This window comes from Anabrus simplex, chromosome 6 (assembly GCF_040414725.1).
Source record: "Anabrus simplex isolate iqAnaSimp1 chromosome 6, ASM4041472v1, whole genome shotgun sequence".
NCBI lineage: Eukaryota > Metazoa > Arthropoda > Insecta > Orthoptera > Tettigoniidae > Anabrus > Anabrus simplex.
Genome location: NC_090270.1, coordinates 322701078 through 322720116, shown reverse-complemented (window position 1 = coordinate 322720116; position 19039 = coordinate 322701078). Strand labels below are relative to the sequence as shown.

Here is a 19039-nt window from a genome sequence, read left to right as displayed (position 1 = left end):
TGTCTTTCTACGTTTTCTTGTTGGATTCTTCATCACTGTCCTCACTTGATAACAAAAGCTCTCGTCGTAACATGTTTATATCACTAAACTAAATTCTACGCCGAGAAACTAGTGCAACATACTTGTTAATTCACAGATGAAAAGGGAATCATCTCTTTGCAAGATTTACGAAAACTATTCACTTCATTTCTTTGAACTTTATATTTCTGTACCAATGGAGGAACATAACAGGCTTGAAAAGTGAAAATATTCCTAACTTTTCACTTTGCAAGTTAAATCTGAACTGGAAATTGCAAAGTGAAAAGTTGCAAAGTTCGTTCGTGGAACAGGTCCTTGGCTAGTAAACAATCACCACTTCTTAATGATCTGATTGAGTTACAGCTGGGATAGCGCTTCTTTTGAAGGCATCTGCTAGTTTTTACCCGAGTGGGGTTAACTCCGCCCTAATCAAATAATCGCTATGAGTTCAGAATTGAGTGAATATGCATTTAGTAGCTCTAAATCCACTGGTTCCAACAATCGACTTGCCGTTCGGATCCGATCACGAGCCTTCACATAATCGAAGCTGCAAGTCTTGAATTTTTGTAAGATTCTCGTAGGCGGGGCTTGCCCGAGCAGTGAATCCCCTTTACAGACGGTTGTTTCCCAACTGACATCTGGCGTAATGGAAATTCCGTATGCTCTGAGTGATCCCGTTAGAGACGTTCAATTTACTATAACCAATATTCATACCACTGAATAACATAAATTCTGCTCGATTTAATGAGCTCTTATACATAAATATTCTAGGTCTGGATGAAAATGTTCTCTTATTTGCGCGCCAAAATCGTGCGTTGGTACACGTGAAACCTGCCGTTAAATACGGTAAATCGTCCTTTCGTTAATTGGATCATGGCAAATATGCTCCTGCCCTGTATGCTAAAGACAGACTCCAACTCCGCGTACCTTTTCCTTCTCTCTCTTCTGACTGCGAAAGCTATTTCGCCTCTCTACCACGCTAACAACTCGTGTTGTTGTTCAACGGTCTACCACCCTCGGGTCTCGCCTCAGCCCCACGTCGATCGCACCTCGTACACTGCCCATATGACCAATAGTGACGATTATAGGGGGCGAGGGAGCGGGGCAGTCGCCCCTCCCCCCCCCCTCCCGACTTTGTGGAGACTTTTTTTCACTTTGAGCCGGCTGAAACAGGGAATTATAGGAATTATTACAACGAGCAATTTGTACAAGCCCTGTTGTCATATCAGCTAATTATTTTCTTCAATTATTAACAAAATTATTAGCGGAAATAAGCAAAAATTGTCGTTCGTCGTGGCTAACCGATTCGTACAGCGCCACAGCAAGCAGTGGAGACTTTGCATGTCCTGTGAGGAAGGGTAGCAGGGGTATATATTTTTGCCAAGTTCATGGACACTGAGATTTGATTCACCCGCTTGCCGCGCGCATTCGTCAGTCTGGCAGTCTCTTTAGTGTCTGTTAGTTTGTAGTCAAACACTAATTATATTTAAGTGTGTAATCACTCTGTACTTCTACTTAATTGTAATAATGTGTAATAATTATTGTTCCTTTGGTGAAAGTGTTATTGTATAGTATTGAATCAAAATCTTAAAAAACTATTATTACTCCACATAAGTTGGTAAACTGTCAACCTTTACCTCTCTATCAAAATTCGCTCAGAGAACATTAAAAACTTACCATTTTGTAGCTTTTTTCTTTTGGTTTTGATGTATAAACCCCTTCCACCTGCATCCGCTATATGACACAAACTACTCACAGGATATTGTGCAATGTATCTGGGCAGGGTACCGAAATGTTTCAATATTAAAAGAATGCATCGAGACAGACAAAGCAAATAGTTGAATTCTACGAAAACTTGAGTAAAGCCAAAACAGACACAATGAAATGGATTGGCGAAATCAAATCCGGTTTGAAACAGGGAGGAATTACACCAGCAGATGTCCAAAACAGGGTAATCTTCAGATCGAAAATTCACAAATGGCAACTTGACCATATATATATATATATATATATATATTATATAACGTGCTCCGAATTTTTCTACTGTTTTATGGATTCTACGTTTACTACGCTGCATATGCCGCTACTAACCTGCCTGTGCTCTCTTCGCCCGTCCAGTTTCAACTGCTCGTGCTGCTTACCCTCCCTCCTTCCTTCCCCTACCGCTTCGCTGCGCATCGGGTACTGTATGCTCTCGTCCTTTCTGGACGCTTCTACCTCAATATAAATTGGCCTGCTCTGGGCTTGAGCAGCGAGTTGGGATGAACACGACGATTTGTGTGGAGGGAGTATTTGGTTTTATTTTGCTACCAGCGGGACTGTGTGCAATGTTTATTTTAAAATGTGCTTTTGTATACCATTGAAAGGCTACGACTGCTGGACGGGTGAGCGAAAACTTTAATTAATTTCATTTCTATGTTGTTCTTTGAACTTTCTTTAATGCTGCACTTCCTTAATTTTCGAAATGCCGTTACTGGCCACCAATGACAGTTCATGTTGATAATAAGCTAACTGCAGCTATTGATAGCGGTATCTTACTTTGGAATTACATTACCATCTTACTCCGAAGTTGGACTTTGTGATACGTCAAGTGATTGCTGCTATATGAACCATTGAAATTCAACTGTTTTCCCGAGCAAACGCATGAATAGAATCTATTGGACTATCACCTAGCTTCTGTTTTACTATTTTGGAATTTCGTCGATACTGACTGATCCTATTTTTCCAAAACCCTGTTGGCAGCCATTAGTACTCTTTTCTTTCACGTCCCTCCTCTTTCCCCACCTTCCTATTCCGCATCCCTTCCGTGCCTTTTTTTTCTTCTACTTGTATTATTGTACAGTGGCCCATGTGTTTTTCAAAATTTTAATGTTTTCTTGGTGTTCATACGTAAATTTCTGTTTTCCTTGTGTAGGACACTCCTCATGTAAAAGAGGTTGTATTATTATTGAAGGTTTCGACTCTAGCTGTTCTCTTTGAAAAAACAAATCTGAAAATTAATATGGTCGTCCCATTTGTATTTTCTCTTTTGGAGGTCAGAACTAACTGACCTTTGGATGATTGTTGTTTGCTTTGGCTTGTAAAATGTTTCTTTTGGGTGTTTTTTGTTAATATATTGATATTATGAAAAAACTATTTCTTCTTTGCCCTTTTTTTCTGTTGACGTACGCCTTTCCTTTCCCTCAAAATTTGGTACCTACCTCGGTTCCTCTGAACATATGGACTCAGTGAAAATGCTTCCATTATGCGCTCTGCTGAAAACCTTTCACCTTGAAAATTGAAAACTACTTGTGATCTTGTACACTGACGGACTTATATTTATTTTTTTTGGAGTGTTGTTACATCCCTTTGGCTACGTCATCACGCGCGTTGATTGGTACTGCGTGAGTTGAATTAGTATCCTGGTTTATGCCTTGTGTTTTTCTTGGTGCATTGTCTTACCATTCCCATCCCGGTGCATGGCGAGATCATATTCTGAGCGTACATACTTTACCTAAAAATACGACACAGACCTACCCATCCCACCTATCGTTACACGTCTCACTCAAGCTAACACACCACAAATGGTAGCAGACCTTTTTCTCTCATTACTCCATTTCTTTTAGTAAAATTTTCCATTATGGCATGCTTCTCTGATAATTTCCCTTTGGGTGACGACAATTCTTCTCCCCCTCCTACTTATCATAATCTTTCTTTGCCTAACCCTCCCGTCAATTACTTGATTTCTTTTTCTATTTCTACTCCTCCGAGTTCCTTCTCTTATCCTTCGACTCCTTCATCTACCAACCCGTTTACTGATCACAAATCTTTCCCGTTTTTTCACCATCACAACATGGCTCCCGATTTAGGCCCCCATTCTTCTCCATCCACTCTCCAACTTAGTGCTGTTGACAGTTCCTTGAATGTTCATATTATCAAACAATCTTTACTTGCGTTTGTTCATCCAAGTTCCCCCCCTTTTTTTCTTTCCCTTTTTTTCTGTGGTTCATATCTTTGCTTTTTTTCTTTCGCTCACCCGGTCATGCTCCCTCCACACACTTCGTCGCTTCCTCCGGCTCCCCCATCGATCATTTCCCCTGATGGGTTTCTTTTTTTTATGGGACACCATCTTATTAAATACTCCTCTGTCATTGTCCTTTCATTTATTTAACTTTTTGTAAAATTTTTGTACGGCCACTCATATATACATATTGTAACTTTTATTGTAAAACTTTTTTGTAACCCCTCTCCTTTTCTTGTCTCATCCCTCCCTTTTTTTGATCCGGATCGTTCTTTCTCCTTTATCCCCTCCCTTCTGCCCCTCCCTTTTTTTCTCTTCTCTTCTTACTTATAACTCATGCCTGTTCTTGCTTTTTGTTTTTGCCTCCTCGACGACGACACTCTCTTCGTGTTCCTGAGTTCGGCGCCCCTCTGGAGCATCAATGGACTTTCGTCGCTTCTACACCCAATCCTTCGGATTTCTCCGGCTGCTGGGAATATATAACGTGCTCCGAATTTTTCTACTGTTTTATGGATTCTACGTTTACTACGCTGCATATGCCGCTACTAACCTGCCTGTGCTCTCTTCGCCCGTCCAGTTTCAACTGCTCGTGCTGCTTACCCTCCCTCCTTCCTTCCCCTACCGCTTCGCTGCGCATCGGGTACTGTATGCTCTCGTCCTTTCTGGACGCTTCTACCTCAATATAAATTGGCCTGCTCTGGGCTTGAGCAGCGAGTTGGGATGAACACGACGATTTGTGTGGAGGGAGTATTTGGTTTTATTTTGCTACCAGCGGGACTGTGTGCAATGTTTATTTTAAAATGTGCTTTTGTATACCATTGAAAGGCTACGACTGCTGGACGGGTGAGCGAAAACTTTAATTAATTTCATTTCTATGTTGTTCTTTGAACTTTCTTTAATGCTGCACTTCCTTAATTTTCGAAATGCCGTTACTGGCCACCAATGACAGTTCATGTTGATAATAAGCTAACTGCAGCTATTGATAGCGGTATCTTACTTTGGAATTACATTACCATCTTACTCCGAAGTTGGACTTTGTGATACGTCAAGTGATTGCTGCTATATGAACCATTGAAATTCAACTGTTTTCCCGAGCAAACGCATGAATAGAATCTATTGGACTATCACCTAGCTTCTGTTTTACTATTTTGGAATTTCGTCGATACTGACTGATCCTATTTTTCCAAAACCTTGTTGGCAGCCATTAGTACTCTTTTCTTTCACGTCCCTCCTCTTTCCCCACCTTCCTATTCCGCATCCCTTCCGTGCCTTTTTTTTCTTCTACTTGTATTATTGTACAGTGGCCCATGTGTTTTTCAAAATTTTAATGTTTTCTTGGTGTTCATACGTAAATTTCTGTTTTCCTTGTGTAGGACACTCCTCATGTAAAAGAGGTTGTATTATTATTGAAGGTTTCGACTCTAGCTGTTCTCTTTGAAAAAACAAATCTGAAAATTAATATGGTCGTCCCATTTGTATTTTCTCTTTTGGAGGTCAGAACTAACTGACCTTTGGATGATTGTTGTTTGCTTTGGCTTGTAAAATGTTTCTTTTGGGTGTTTTTTGTTAATATATTGATATTATGAAAAAACTATTTCTTCTTTGCCCTTTTTTTCTGTTGACGTACGCCTTTCCTTTCCCTCAAAATTTGGTACCTACCACGGTTCCTCTGAACATATGGACTCAGTGAAAATGCTTCCATTATGCGCTCTGCTGAAAACCTTTCACCTTGAAAATTGAAAACTACTTGTGATCTTGTGCACTGACGGACTTATATATTTTTTTTTGGAGTGTTGTTACATCCCTTTGGCTACGTCATCACGCGCGTTGATTAGTACTGCGTCAGTTGAATTAGTATCCTGGTTTATGCCTTGTGTTTTTCTTGGTGCATTGTCTTACCATTCCCATCCCGGTGCATTGCGAGATCATATTCTGAGCGTACATACTTTACCTAAAAATACGACACAGACCTACCCATCCCACCTATCGTTACACGTCTCACTCAAGCTAACACACCACAATTGTAATGCCTTTAACCGCTGATACTAGCTTGAAGAGCATGGGATATTACTAAGGAGTGGAACGTAAGCATTGGAGTTGGTACAGAGAGTGGCATTAGTTCATTGAATTTATATTCTTTTGAAAATCTGGTTTTATTGTTCATTTGAAACAAATTCATATCACCTTTTACACAAGTTGAATTGATGCGTTGTAGCAGGCTGGAACCTCCGGACTGCGGGATGATTACTGGATTCGGTCTGGACAGGGACCACGCCCGTCCTTGATGCGAAGTTCTCGACGTTCTAGAATTTCTTGAATTTCTGGAGGATCTGGAGGTTCTCGAATTTCTAGGTGCATACGTTGTGGGGTTCGATCTCGCACGAGAATACTGAGAGGTGAGGTGCGACGAGTACACAAGTCCCCCGTATGGTATTCAGCTCACTTGTATCATTGTCGAATAAATTAATTTTTGATCTAAATACTGCATTGATTCATTATGTTTTTTACAAGTTGTTTTAGGTCGCACAGAGACAGATAGGTCTTATGGCGACAAGAGGACAGGATAGGGCTAGGAGTGAGAAGGAAGTGGCCGTGGCCTTGATAAGGTACAGTCCCAGCATTTGTCTGGTGTGAAAATGCGAAACCACGGACACCATCTTCAGGGCTGCCGACAGTGTTTTTTTTGCTAGGGGCTTTACGTCGCACCGACACAGATAGGTCTTATGGCGACGATGGGATAGGAAAGGCCTAGGAGTTGGAAGGAAGCGGCCGTGGCCTTAATTAAGGTACAGCCCCAGCATTTGCCTGGTGTGAAAATGGGAAACCACGGAAAACCATCTTCAGGGCTGCCGATAGTGGGATTCGAACCTACTATCTCCCGGATGCAAGCTCACAGCCGCGCGCCTCTACGCGCACGGCCAACTCGCCCGGTGACAGTGGGGTTCGAACCCACTATCTCCCGAATACTGGACAATGGCTGCACTTAAGCGACTGCACCTATCCAGCTCGATTCGTTATAAGTGGGATACGTTAAATGTTAATGAAACTGGCACTTGAATATTTGACTCAAACACCTCGTTGGGTCACGCATGGCAAAGGTTCATGAAATTGACACTTGAAAAGAAAACAATTGAACTGAATAACTGATCACACGTTGCATATCAGCCGTATAGATACTTGGGAAAATTATTTACAAATTTACAATGAAAGTTCGCGACGTAAGTCCGCTGATATTGGCACGACAGTCTGAAATATTCTCTTAGGTCGTTTACTTGCACTGTCACTGTTCCTAACTGACTGGCTTCGTTACTTTTATAATTGGAATACAACTCTGAACGTAATATTTTCAGTTTGTGCAAGTTCAGGATATATTAGCATGTTTGTTATAAATTAAACAAGTTTAATGACACTCGGAGAATGTTCTACACTGTTTGTAAATAATTATTAAAATTGCGTGCACTCAAATACTGTTCAACACTGTCTATAAATAATTATTAAAGTTTAACTGAACTTGAAGAATGTTTAACACTGTCTTTGAATAATTCTTACGAAGTAGAAACTATAAGCTTAAATGCAGCACTGAAAATTCTATGTTCTCCCGAAACTTCACGAGAAGAAAACACAAGTTCAAATATGGCATTAATATTCTATGTTGCCACAGTTTTTCCGAAAACACGAATTCAAAGGTGGCACTCGAAAATATTCCATGTTCCCAAAATCTGTTATGACAACACAAGTTCAATATGATACTTGGAAAAATTACAACACTCGGAGAAATTGTAATACTTGGAAAAATTCTATGTTCCTTTGGAACGCCACTGTTTGTACAGAAAACACAAGTCCTAATATGGCACTTGAAGAAAAATACTATGTTCCACTGGAACCGAGTACTAGAGAGTCACAGTGTCGTCTCACCGAAATACCGAGCCCGGGTGGACATAGCTTCGGTCTGCCGCACTTGTACAGCTCCACCCGTCACCCGTATCACAGAAACGATGGAGTATTACTGTCTCTGTGTAACCTAGATTGCTGTGCTTTTATACTTGGAGCCGATGAAGCATCTCTAAACGTGGATATTATCCACCTCTATAAATCCTAAAGTACTTGGTAGATTTGCTCAAGAATTTGATAGTTTGCAGCTGTTGTTATAGCCTAAACGTTGGCGATGCAAAAATAATTGTATCTTAACTCCAAATAGACCTTTTAAAGATGGATCGGAACGTTACCATATACGGTCATTCTCGCTGAGCGAGGCAGGCCCGAGGCGGCCACGTCACCGCTATGTACGTCAGCCGAGTTCGGCGGGCTTGCCTATCCTTCACCTTGTTCGAAATTACTGGCATACTTCGAACTTGCTTTCTCGTAGCGGTGTTTCCGGTACAATATACACACATAGTAATAATACATTAATCCAAAACCACTCTTCCAGTTTAATTCATTCATCCACAGTTGTTGATCCATATGTTATTATACCAACATGCACCCATCTTTTCTGAGTCTCTCTCACATTCAACCAAGCCACCAATTCTTTTCATCTAATCTGAATTGGTATCAGTATTCGTAACCTTTATTTCCTCCTTTTTATTTACAGAGACTTTAAGAAAGTATCCACCCTTCCAGTTCCTGTCCAGGTTATGTACGAGATCCTGCCAGTTGCCACTTCCCAATGGAGAATCGTTTATTGTGGAGAAGGGGACAGCTGTACTTATTCCACTCGAAGCATTACAGATGGACCCTGAACACTTTCCTGATCCGGAGAAGTTCGACCCTGAACGCTTCTCCCCGGAGCGGAGAGCCACCATAAAGCCTTTCAGTTACATCCCATATGGTGTGGGCCCACGACGATGTTTTGGTGAGTAAAGATCATACAACTCATATTTTCATGACGGTCAAGTGTCCATAAGCCTAATTAATTGGGAAAATGACGGATTTTCTCTTTTAAAAATTAATTACCACAAAACTATTCCTGTAGGAGGAAAGTGCAGTATACTCCACAATACAGGGTGATACATGAGAGATTACCGCTATTTACGGAGCTGATTGATGAGGACGTTTGAGTAAAACAATTCATATGTACACATGTCGTATTCTCAATATTTAAGGAGTTACAATTATTTGGAAGTCGTCTGTTAAAGATATTAGCTTTAATTCCTGTCGTTCGAAGGGTAACATAAAATAAATTACTACCTTTTTTTTTTTTGCTACTTGCTTTACGTCGCACCGACACAGACGGGTCTTATGGCGACGATGGGACAGGGAAGGGCTAGGAGTGGGAAGGAAGCGGCCGTGGCCTTAATTAAGGTACAGCCCCAGCATTTGCTTGGTGTGAAAATGGGAAACCACGGAAAACCATTTTCAGGGCTGTCGACAGTGGGGCTCGAACTTACTATCTCCCGAATACTGGATACTGGCCGCGCTTAAGCGACTGCAGCTATCTAAAATAAATTAAATTCTCACTATTAATACAGGGTCTTTCACTCAAAGTGGAGTCGGCCGGCAGCGGGTAGATAGGCGACCTGAAAATCAGACGAACACATGGCAACTCGCTGAGCGCCCGTATGAATCGCATGTAAATAACAAGCACGCATAATTACGCATAATCAAAGTAAAATAATTTCTCACCTTGTCACAGAAGATTTTGAGAATGTTCTCCACCAGCATCTTCACATTTCTAGCTTCACGTAAGGAAATTTTCGTTCATACGTATTAATCCATCTATCGAGATAGCCTCAATTTCTCTCGTGATACTTTGTTTGTGTTCATCTATAGTGTAAAAATGGGAGTGTTGGTGGCAATAACTGCAGACAGGACAATAGGGCCTATAGTTTTGGAAACCGCAATCATTGGGCAGAGATATAGGAATGACATTCTCGTAACATTCTTTAACAATTGACCGACAATGAACGCCAATCTGGATATTTTCAGCAAGACTCGGACACCGCGCATATTGAGGAAATTTTTGACAACATGGTAATTAGTAAACCATTTTATGACCCGCGAGATCCCCAGATCTTACGGTTTGCGATTTTTATTTATGGGGAAAATTGAAAATTAAGGTTTATGCAACAAACCCTCACACTTTAAAATAAATGACCCTACTTCCGTTGCAATTGTTACTACATTTACTATACACTCATTTTCTTTAAATGATGTCGATCATTTGTGAAACACCCATAAGTCCAATACAGCGAAATGAAAAGAAAAGAAAAGAAAAGAAAAGAAAAGAAAAGAAAAGAAAAGGAATATTTAGCAGTAGAATTGTATACATTTTTTAAGTGTGCAATAACATACAACTACTGATACAATGTTGTACTTTACTTTTTCATTTTACCTGAAAGTAAACGAGCAGTTTGTATTGTTCTTCTCAAAAGACTGTTTTTCGGACACATGTGGTTTCCTAAATGATTCATTCAATTAGAGATGACAGAATAGGTTTCATTTTTCTAAACCTCATACCATCTGAAATACGTTGACTGTTTCTACAAAACTTATGCAGATGTTGGCAATTGTACGCGGTGAAGGACATCGTCGATCTGGGAAGCGTTCAGTTTACAGTGTCAAAACTGTGGTTGCATTTCTGTGGCATTCGCCATAAATTAAAATAATATCTAGTTTTTCTTTTTTACCGAAGGCCAACATGTCTACTAGACGAAATCAAATGCAATAAGAAACTCCAAAACAGGGTTCAATGTATTAATGGGGAAAGTAATATCCGAAACGTACGTGAAATGTGTTTCAGTACATACTGTTTCCCTGTTTGACACTGACAGCATTACCCCAGACAGATCAGGAGACACTAGTACACTGAGCAGTTCAACGTGCTGTACTGATATTGGTTCAGTCAATCAATCACCACTGATCTGCGTTTAAAGCAGTCGCCCTGGGGATAGATTCCCTATCTGTTTTTTACCTTGTCTTTTCTTAAATAACTGCAAAGAATTTGGAAATTTATTGAACATCTCCCTTGGTAAATTATTCCAGTCCCTAACTCCCCTAAATATAAACGAATATTTGCCCAAATTTGTTCTCTTGAATTCCGACTTTATCTTCATATTGCGATATTTCCTACTTTTAAAAACACGACTCAAACGTATTCGTCTTCTAACAGTGAATCACAATGAAATTCATATATCAGCAAAATGTTTCTTTGAACACTTACCATCAAATATATATTTTTCAATTTCAAGCTGGTTTAACTCTGTTGTAACCAATACATAATTGTCTACGACAGTATTAAAAATTAACGTAAATATATTTCATCTACAAAGGAAATTTAAATCCTTTTCTCAAACATACACAAAATGAGATCACAGTGAAACTCTTACACCCTGTGGCATATCCTTGAAGCTCGGAATAAGATACAATCATCTACAAAATCAGTATTTTGGTGGATATCCCTTGGCTCGTCTAACATCTTTCAAACGGGCAGGCATGGATCGTACCAATTTTTCGCAGCATGATGGGCTTATTTTCTCCCATTGTTCGCGTAAAGCAGCGTTTAGGTCATCTTTGTTGGAAATCTTGTTTCCTTACTGCCACTTATAAGAGATACCATAAGCTCTCTGTAACATTTAAATCTGGTAACTGAGTTGGTGTCCGCCTCTGTGGTGTACTGGTTAGCGTAATTAGCTGCCACCCCCGGAGGCCCGGGTTCGATTCCCGGCTCTGCCACGAAATTTGAAAAGTGGTACGAGGGCTGGAACGGGGTCCACTCAGCCTCGGGAGGTCAACTGAGTAGAGGTGGGTTCGATTCCCACCTCAGCCATCCTGGAAGTGGTTTTCCGTGGTTTCCCACTTCTCCTCCAGGCGAATGCCGGGATGGTACCTAACTTAAGGCCACGGCCGCTTCCTTCCCTCTTCCTTGCCTATCCCTTCCAATCTTCCCATCCCTCCACAAGGCCCCTGTTCAGCATAGCAGGTGAGGCCGCCTGGGCGAGGTACTGGCCATTCTCCCCAGTTGTATCCCCGACCAAGAGACTGAAGCTCCAGGACACTGCCCTTGAGGCGGTAGAGGTGGGATCCCTCGCTGTGTCCGAGGGAAAAGCCGAACCTGGAGGGTAAACAGATGATGATGATGATGATGATGATGACTGAGTTGGTGTGTCCAGCACCTTCGGACAGTTAAACAGGAGCCACATTCACAGCATGTGAGCTTTGTGCTTGGGGTCGTTATCTTGATAATACTTGTACTCCAAGTTTTTGAGCACTAACAGGCAAATTGCTTTTCAGTATGTTCAAATACATATTTTAATCCATTATCCCTTACATGAAAGTCAACTTCTCTACCCCGCTAGCTACCATACACCCCCAGACATTAACACCTCCTCCACCGTATTTAACACTTGTACGCATATTGGCAGGTTTTAGCTCTTCATTCGGTTTTCTCCAGACAGTCACTTTCCCTTCCGATCCATAGAGGTTGAATTCGCTTTCATCTGCAAGTATTACCGTTTTTCAGAAGACAAAATATTTTCCTACATGCTTTCGAACAAACTGTAACCTCATCTTCCTGTTTAGTTTGTTGACCAATGGTATTTTCCTACTTACTCTTCCATGCCTATTATTGTTTCTGGATGGGCTTTCTTCCGTGTATATTCCTCAACCATCACAGCAAGTTTTGAAGCACTAATCATTGGATTATTCTTAACCTCTCGTAGTTTCCAACGTGTATCTGCGGAATCAAACATTCTTTTCTGACTTACTTTGACTTTATTTTCAATCCGGTTGGTACTTTTATACCTATCTATAACACAATGCACAGTTGAATGACTTTTGTTCCCAATTATGCCAATTTCTCTTAATGATTTTAGTGTTTTATAACGAAAAACCTTCAACTCTCTCCCTTCTTTCGAAGGCTGGCCTCTCTAACGGCTCATTAATACACAATAGCTTATATTTACTCCGCAATGCTTGATGATAAAATGAATTTGTCTCCTGCGTTTCGTATGGCACTTGGCAGTGAAACATACCGTGTCTATACCTGTCCGTCGAGGTATGAGTTTCCTTGTGACATCGAGCAGCAGCATAATACCAAAGAATTAGAGATACTTGTATTTATTTATTGACATGATAGCTAACAAGTAGTTACATAATAATACAACATATTCATGTTACATTGCACAAAAAATATGTCAAATATAATCGCCCAACTTTGTGTTCATAATGAAACAAATAGATTATGTTCATAACGAAACAAATATATTACGATCGTGTGTGAGTTTCATTGTGACTCACTGAATGTCATTCCACGCCATCTCTCCACTGACAGCTCGGAACATACGACTTAGTCCAGTAGCTTGTATCCTTTTCCCTAAGTTTTCCCAGACTAAACTAAGCAACATTTTCGTAATGCGACTCTCTTGTCGCAAATCACTCAGAACAAATCCAGCTGCATTTCTTTGAATTATTTTTAGTGCTCGAATCAAGTAATCCTGGTGAGGGTCCCATACACTGGAACCATACTCTAGTTGGGGTCATACTAGAGACTTATACTCCCTATCCTTTACATCCTTGCTACAACCCCTAAATATATATAAAAACCATGTGCAGAGATCTGTACCCTTTATTTACGATCCCGTTTGTGTGATTACCCCAATGAAGATCCTTCTTTATACACTGACTGACAGAGCAAATGCAACACCAAGAAGGAGTGGTTCGAAAGGGATGAAAGTTGGGGAAAAAACAGAGACGACACGGACGAATAATTGATGTTTATTTCAAACCGATATGCAGGTTACACAATGCGCACGGCATCGACTCAGTAGGATGTAGGACCACCGCGAGCGGCGATGCACGCAGAAACACATCGAGGTACAGAGTCAATAAGAGTGCGGATGGTGTCCTGAGGGATGGTTCTCCATTCTCTGTCAACCATTTGCTACAGTTGGTCGTCCGTACGAGGCTGGGGCAGAGTTTGCAAACGGCGTCCAATGAGATCCCACACGTGTTCGATTGGTGAGAGATCCGGAGAGTACGCTGGCCACGGAAGCATCTGTACACCTCGTAGAGCCTGTTGGTAGATGCGAGCAGTGTGTGGGCGGGCATTATCCTGCTGAAACAGAGCATTGGGCAGCCCCTGAAGGTACGGGAGTGCCACCGGCCGCAGCACATGCTGCACGATGCGGTGGGCATTTAACGTGCCTTGAATACGCACTAGAGGTGACGTGGAATCATACGCAATAGCGCCCCAAACCATGATGCCGCGTTGTCTAGCGGTAGGGCGCTCCACAGTTACTGCCGGATTTGACCTTTCTCCACGCCGACGCCACACTCGTCTGCGGTGACTATCACTGAGAGAACAGAAGCGTGACTTATCGGAGAACACGACGTTCCGCCATTCCCTCATCCAAGTCGCTCTAGCCCGGCACCATGCCAGGCGTGCACGTCTATGCTGTGGAGTCAATGGTAGTCTTCTGAGCGGACGCCGGGAGTGCAGGCCTCCTTCAACCAATCGACGGGAAATTGTTCTGGTCGATATTGGAACAGCCAGGGTGTCTTGCACATGCTGAAGAATGGCGGTTGACGTGGCGTGCGGGGCTGCCACCGCTTGGCGGCGGATGCGCCGATCCTCGCATGCTGACGTCACTCGGGCTGCGCCTGGACCCCTCGCACGTGCCACATGTCCCTGCGCCAACCATCTTCGCCACAGGCGCTGCACCGTGGACACATCCCTATGGGTATCGGCTGCGATTTGACGAAGCGACCAACCTGCCCTTCTCAGCCCGATCACCATACCCCTCGTAAAGTCGTCTGTCTGCTGGAAATGCCTCCGTTGACGGCGGCCTGGCATTCTTAGCTATACACGTGTCCTGTGGCACACGACAACACGTTCTACAATGACTGTCGGCTGAGAAATCACGGTACGAAGTGGGCCATTCGCCAACGCCGTGTCCCATTTATCGTTCGCTACGTGCGCAGCACAGCGGCGCATTTCACATCATGAGCATACCTCAGTGACGTCAGTCTACCCTGCAATTGGCATAAAGTTCTGACCACTCCTTCTTGGTGTTGCATTTGCTCTGTCAGTCAGTGTATTAACACCTAGGAACTTACAGTGATCCCCATAAGGAACATTCATCCGATCAACGTAGTAATTAAAACTCAGAGGACATTTTCTATTAATGAGACTCACAACCTGACTTTTAACCCCGTTTTACTGCAGCCTTGCAACACTTGCTTTGAGGACTCTACCACACACGTTGCATGACATCAGAAATAGTAACTCCATTGCCACTCTTTTAAAGTCTACATTTTTAGAATATATGAGGTTTAGAAAAGTGAAACCAAGTCAGTTATCACTAATTGTACTTCTAGTTTTCATTTCGCTAGAAATGAGATACATGTTCCATTCTTTTAAACGTAACTTTGTAATGAAAGTGATATTTGTTTAATTTTTTATATGGTGCATACGTTCACATTGTGTGAGCTCCTGACGTGGATACATTCCTGTGCAACTAGGTTATTCATATTTCGTTTCATTTCGGAAAATGTTTGAGGTCGTAGAGTTAGGTGAGACATCCTATATGCTTATGCCTTAAACCATGTTCTTTAACCGACACCAGTGATTGTGGATTAAGAAGCATAAACTATACCTTTATTCTGAAAAATAATTTCACCTACCAAACACTCCAACAATCTCGCTTCAGAAACACGCGAAACCGCTTAGCGAGTATTTTATGCGGTATTAAGGGAAAGAAAAAATAAAGAATATAAGAGTCAAAGGGATCGTTATGATTCTCAGAAGGAGGACTGCAACTTTATAATAACCTCCAGAGGTGGGCAGTTGGAGGAATGAGAGTAATGGCTGGTTAAGATTAAATTTATATGGCCTTAATAATAATTGGAGGGTCGTATTGAGACCTGCTACTAGTAGACAAACAGACAGAATGCCAGTTATTCAGTTTTTGACAATCATGTCAAAATACAGTCTTCGCACTTAACTCTTGCACCCCTTTAAGAAAAATTAACATTGGACATTTACCCGGTTATTAAAGAGGACCTGCCTATTTCAACTGGCCATTTGTCTGAGTGTATCCTTCTTCCTGCCAAGCAATCGTGTGTAAAGGAAATAAGATCATGTTTATGCAGCTTATAGAGTTTCATGGAAAAATATGCAAGGAAATGCTTACTGTTCAGTAGACCAATAGGCCTACCAATACTACTCCCTGAAATAAAGCATTGAGAATACTGTAATAAGCGGAACAAAATATCCTTAAAGGAATGTATGTACATATCACAGTACCTAGAGTAACTAAAGTCTACCTTTTAATCCCTATGGTTATAGTTCCCGTAGTGGTTATACTGTAAATCAACTGGGAGTTTGGGATTGGGCAAGTGGTGATCGTTGAATTGGGGAAACTACGGAAAACTACTCGTAGGACAGCCAACGGTAAGATTTCAACTCACTCTCCCCTCAGTTTTGTTACCTGAATATGAGACCATCCCATTTCATTCCATCGTCAGTTCCTGACTGAACCAGGAATGGAACTTATGACAAGCCAGCAGTAAGATGCTAAATTTATTTGGTTGACCAATTATTCTACAAATCAGCACAATTTTTCCATTATATTCGATTGTTGGTTAAAATATGAAATTTCATGCAATATGGCCATACTTATAATATTGAATATTTCTACTTCTGATATGAAGGCAACAAAAAAGTAACGTTCTGATTATTGTTTTCAGGGATGAAGTTCGCAGACGCTGAAATGAAGGCTGGACTTGTAACTATCATTTCACATTTCGAGGTATGCAGAACGCCGAAGACTACAGCCACGATTACGAAGGATCCGTTCAGTTACTTGTTTGATAATAAAGGAGGAATATGGTTAGACTTCGTAAGAAGACCATAATAGCATCTTCGTGAAGAATGGAAACAGCACCGCTAAAAGTGTACATTATTCCATATACTTATATTCTATGGCACCAGCTGTTCATCGGACGACTTGAAGCCAGCTCTGATTGTTGCTAGCGGTGTTTCCACTCACAACTATCTATCAAAATCAGCCTACTTTAAGGGTTCTGTCTAAGAATTTAAAGATATTATTTCCGATTTGTCAGCGATAACTGTACATTTTTGTCGAATATTCCTTACTATATTTGTCATCGTCATCTTCATTAACATTACTTAATTTCTCGATTGAGTGGTTTTGGGGTTTACATTACCTTCTGGATGAGATGTTCCTCTTGGAGTGAGGAAATTCGGAAAGGTATTTGAAACTAAGGACTCTATTTTTACTCTTTAATGTAAAAAAGCTGAAAACGTAGCCTCTATCAGGATTAATTTTCCATTGTCGTTTTCCAGAACAGTCCACGAACAAGAGGTATTATTTATCATTTCAGATGCCGGAAAAGGTTGAGGAGCACCCTTCAAACGGAAACTATGCATAGCCACAGTACCAAAGAGCTAGCATATTACCAATGTGCTCTGATAACATCCGTGAGAAATTAACTTGCGATATGTATTTTAGGTACGTATTGCACAGGACGGCTCACGGTGAATCCCTCAAAATAGAATACACCGAGCTCGATAGCTGCAGTCGCATAAGTGCGGCCAGTATCCAGTATTCGGGAGATAGTAGGTTCGAACCCCACTGTCGGCAGCCCTGAAAAATGGTTTTCCGTGGTTTCCCATTTTCACACCAGGCAAATGCTGGGGCTGTACCTTAATTAAGGCCACGGCCGCTTCCTTCCCACTCTCTCCTGTCCCATCGTCGCCATAAGACCAATTGTGTCGGTGCGACGTAAAGCAATTAGAAAAAAAAAAAGGAATACATTCACTATACGTACGAACTAATAATAATGGCGTATGGCCTCCGGAGAGGCCTCGAGCGGGTCTTTTTCTCGTAGACGGCCTATTAGGCGACCTGTATGTCTGTAAAGATGAGGACCCTACATAGGATGCTTTCTAATGCTGAATACGCCACACACACACCCAGGCCCCGAGCTATTGGAATTAACCAATTAAGGTTAATATCCCCGACCCGGCCGAGAATCGAACCCGGGACCCTCTGGACCAAAGGCCAGCACGCTAACCATTTAGCCATGGAGCCGGACACGTACGAACTGACCATTATAGACTACAGAACACAACTTGCTGATATATCTCTTTCTAACACAGTCAACAATCACGCAAGCGGCATGCAAAATGACAAGCCGTCTAGTATAACACTTCAAAATTTTCGTATAAAATATGAGATCGCCGAATTTACTTCGGAATAATGGTACGGTGTCCCTCATAAGGAACATCTTCACCCGAATAATGCGAAAAGCGGGCAAAGGCTACCTGCTCAAGGACGGAGCAGATTAAAGAAGCATTTATCCAAAAATTTCCATTGGCTATTGTTAATATTGGCGCTTTCATCGGACGAATTCATGAACTTGTCAATCCCTGAAGCACCAACGGGGTTCACATCGGCTGTGTCCAAGAAAGATATTGAAAGATGCTAAGGTTAACTAACAACATTAGTTATGGATAAAAGATGTATTGTAACAGTCGGACGAACATCCAAAACGGCATCGTAGTCGCGAACAGCGATACGTTCTGAGTATTTAGACATATTTCTGAGTATTTCAGTTGGTATTGACATGGGATTAGTGCTGTTGGAGGTGGTCTCATATAATATGGTCTATTCTGCGCGTACTGATGATAAAATGAATTACTTTGGTGATAGCCTGGATGTCCGTTTTCAATCAATATTGATCTTGAAGGACACCTGCCGCTTGGCGGCGATCTCAACAAAAACCATGCTAGCTCCAAACTGGATATACATGACCGGTACTATGGTCATGGCTACAGAGCCATAACTTGGAATATTTAACTGTAGTGAGACTCATGTCCTATTTTTTGGTAATGCATATTTCTAGAAACGTACAACTCATCTAGTCCCCTTCACCTATTGGCTACTCGTACGACGCGACTTTTGTCTGGTCAGAGAAGCCACGGTGACTCTATTGAAATTTGTTCCCTTAAAGCATCAGCTGCTGGTCCTTAACCTGCTCTTCATAATCATGGTATGCTCA

At 41.6% G+C, this 19039-nt stretch overlaps 1 protein-coding gene across 1 annotated transcript in view; it reads left to right on the top strand.

Moving 5' to 3' along the window:
• LOC136876005 (cytochrome P450 9e2) overlaps positions 1-17705 on the top strand; it is a 109941-nt gene extending 92236 nt beyond the window's left edge. Inside the window, exons 7-8 of the mRNA XM_068228131.1 lie at positions 8610-8870; positions 16703-17705. Of these exons, the coding sequence (XP_068084232.1) occupies positions 8610-8870; positions 16703-16869 (428 nt within the window). The 3' untranslated portion in view covers positions 16870-17705. The remainder of the gene's footprint in view (positions 1-8609; positions 8871-16702) is intronic.
• The last annotated feature ends 1334 nt before the right edge of the window (positions 17706-19039 follow it).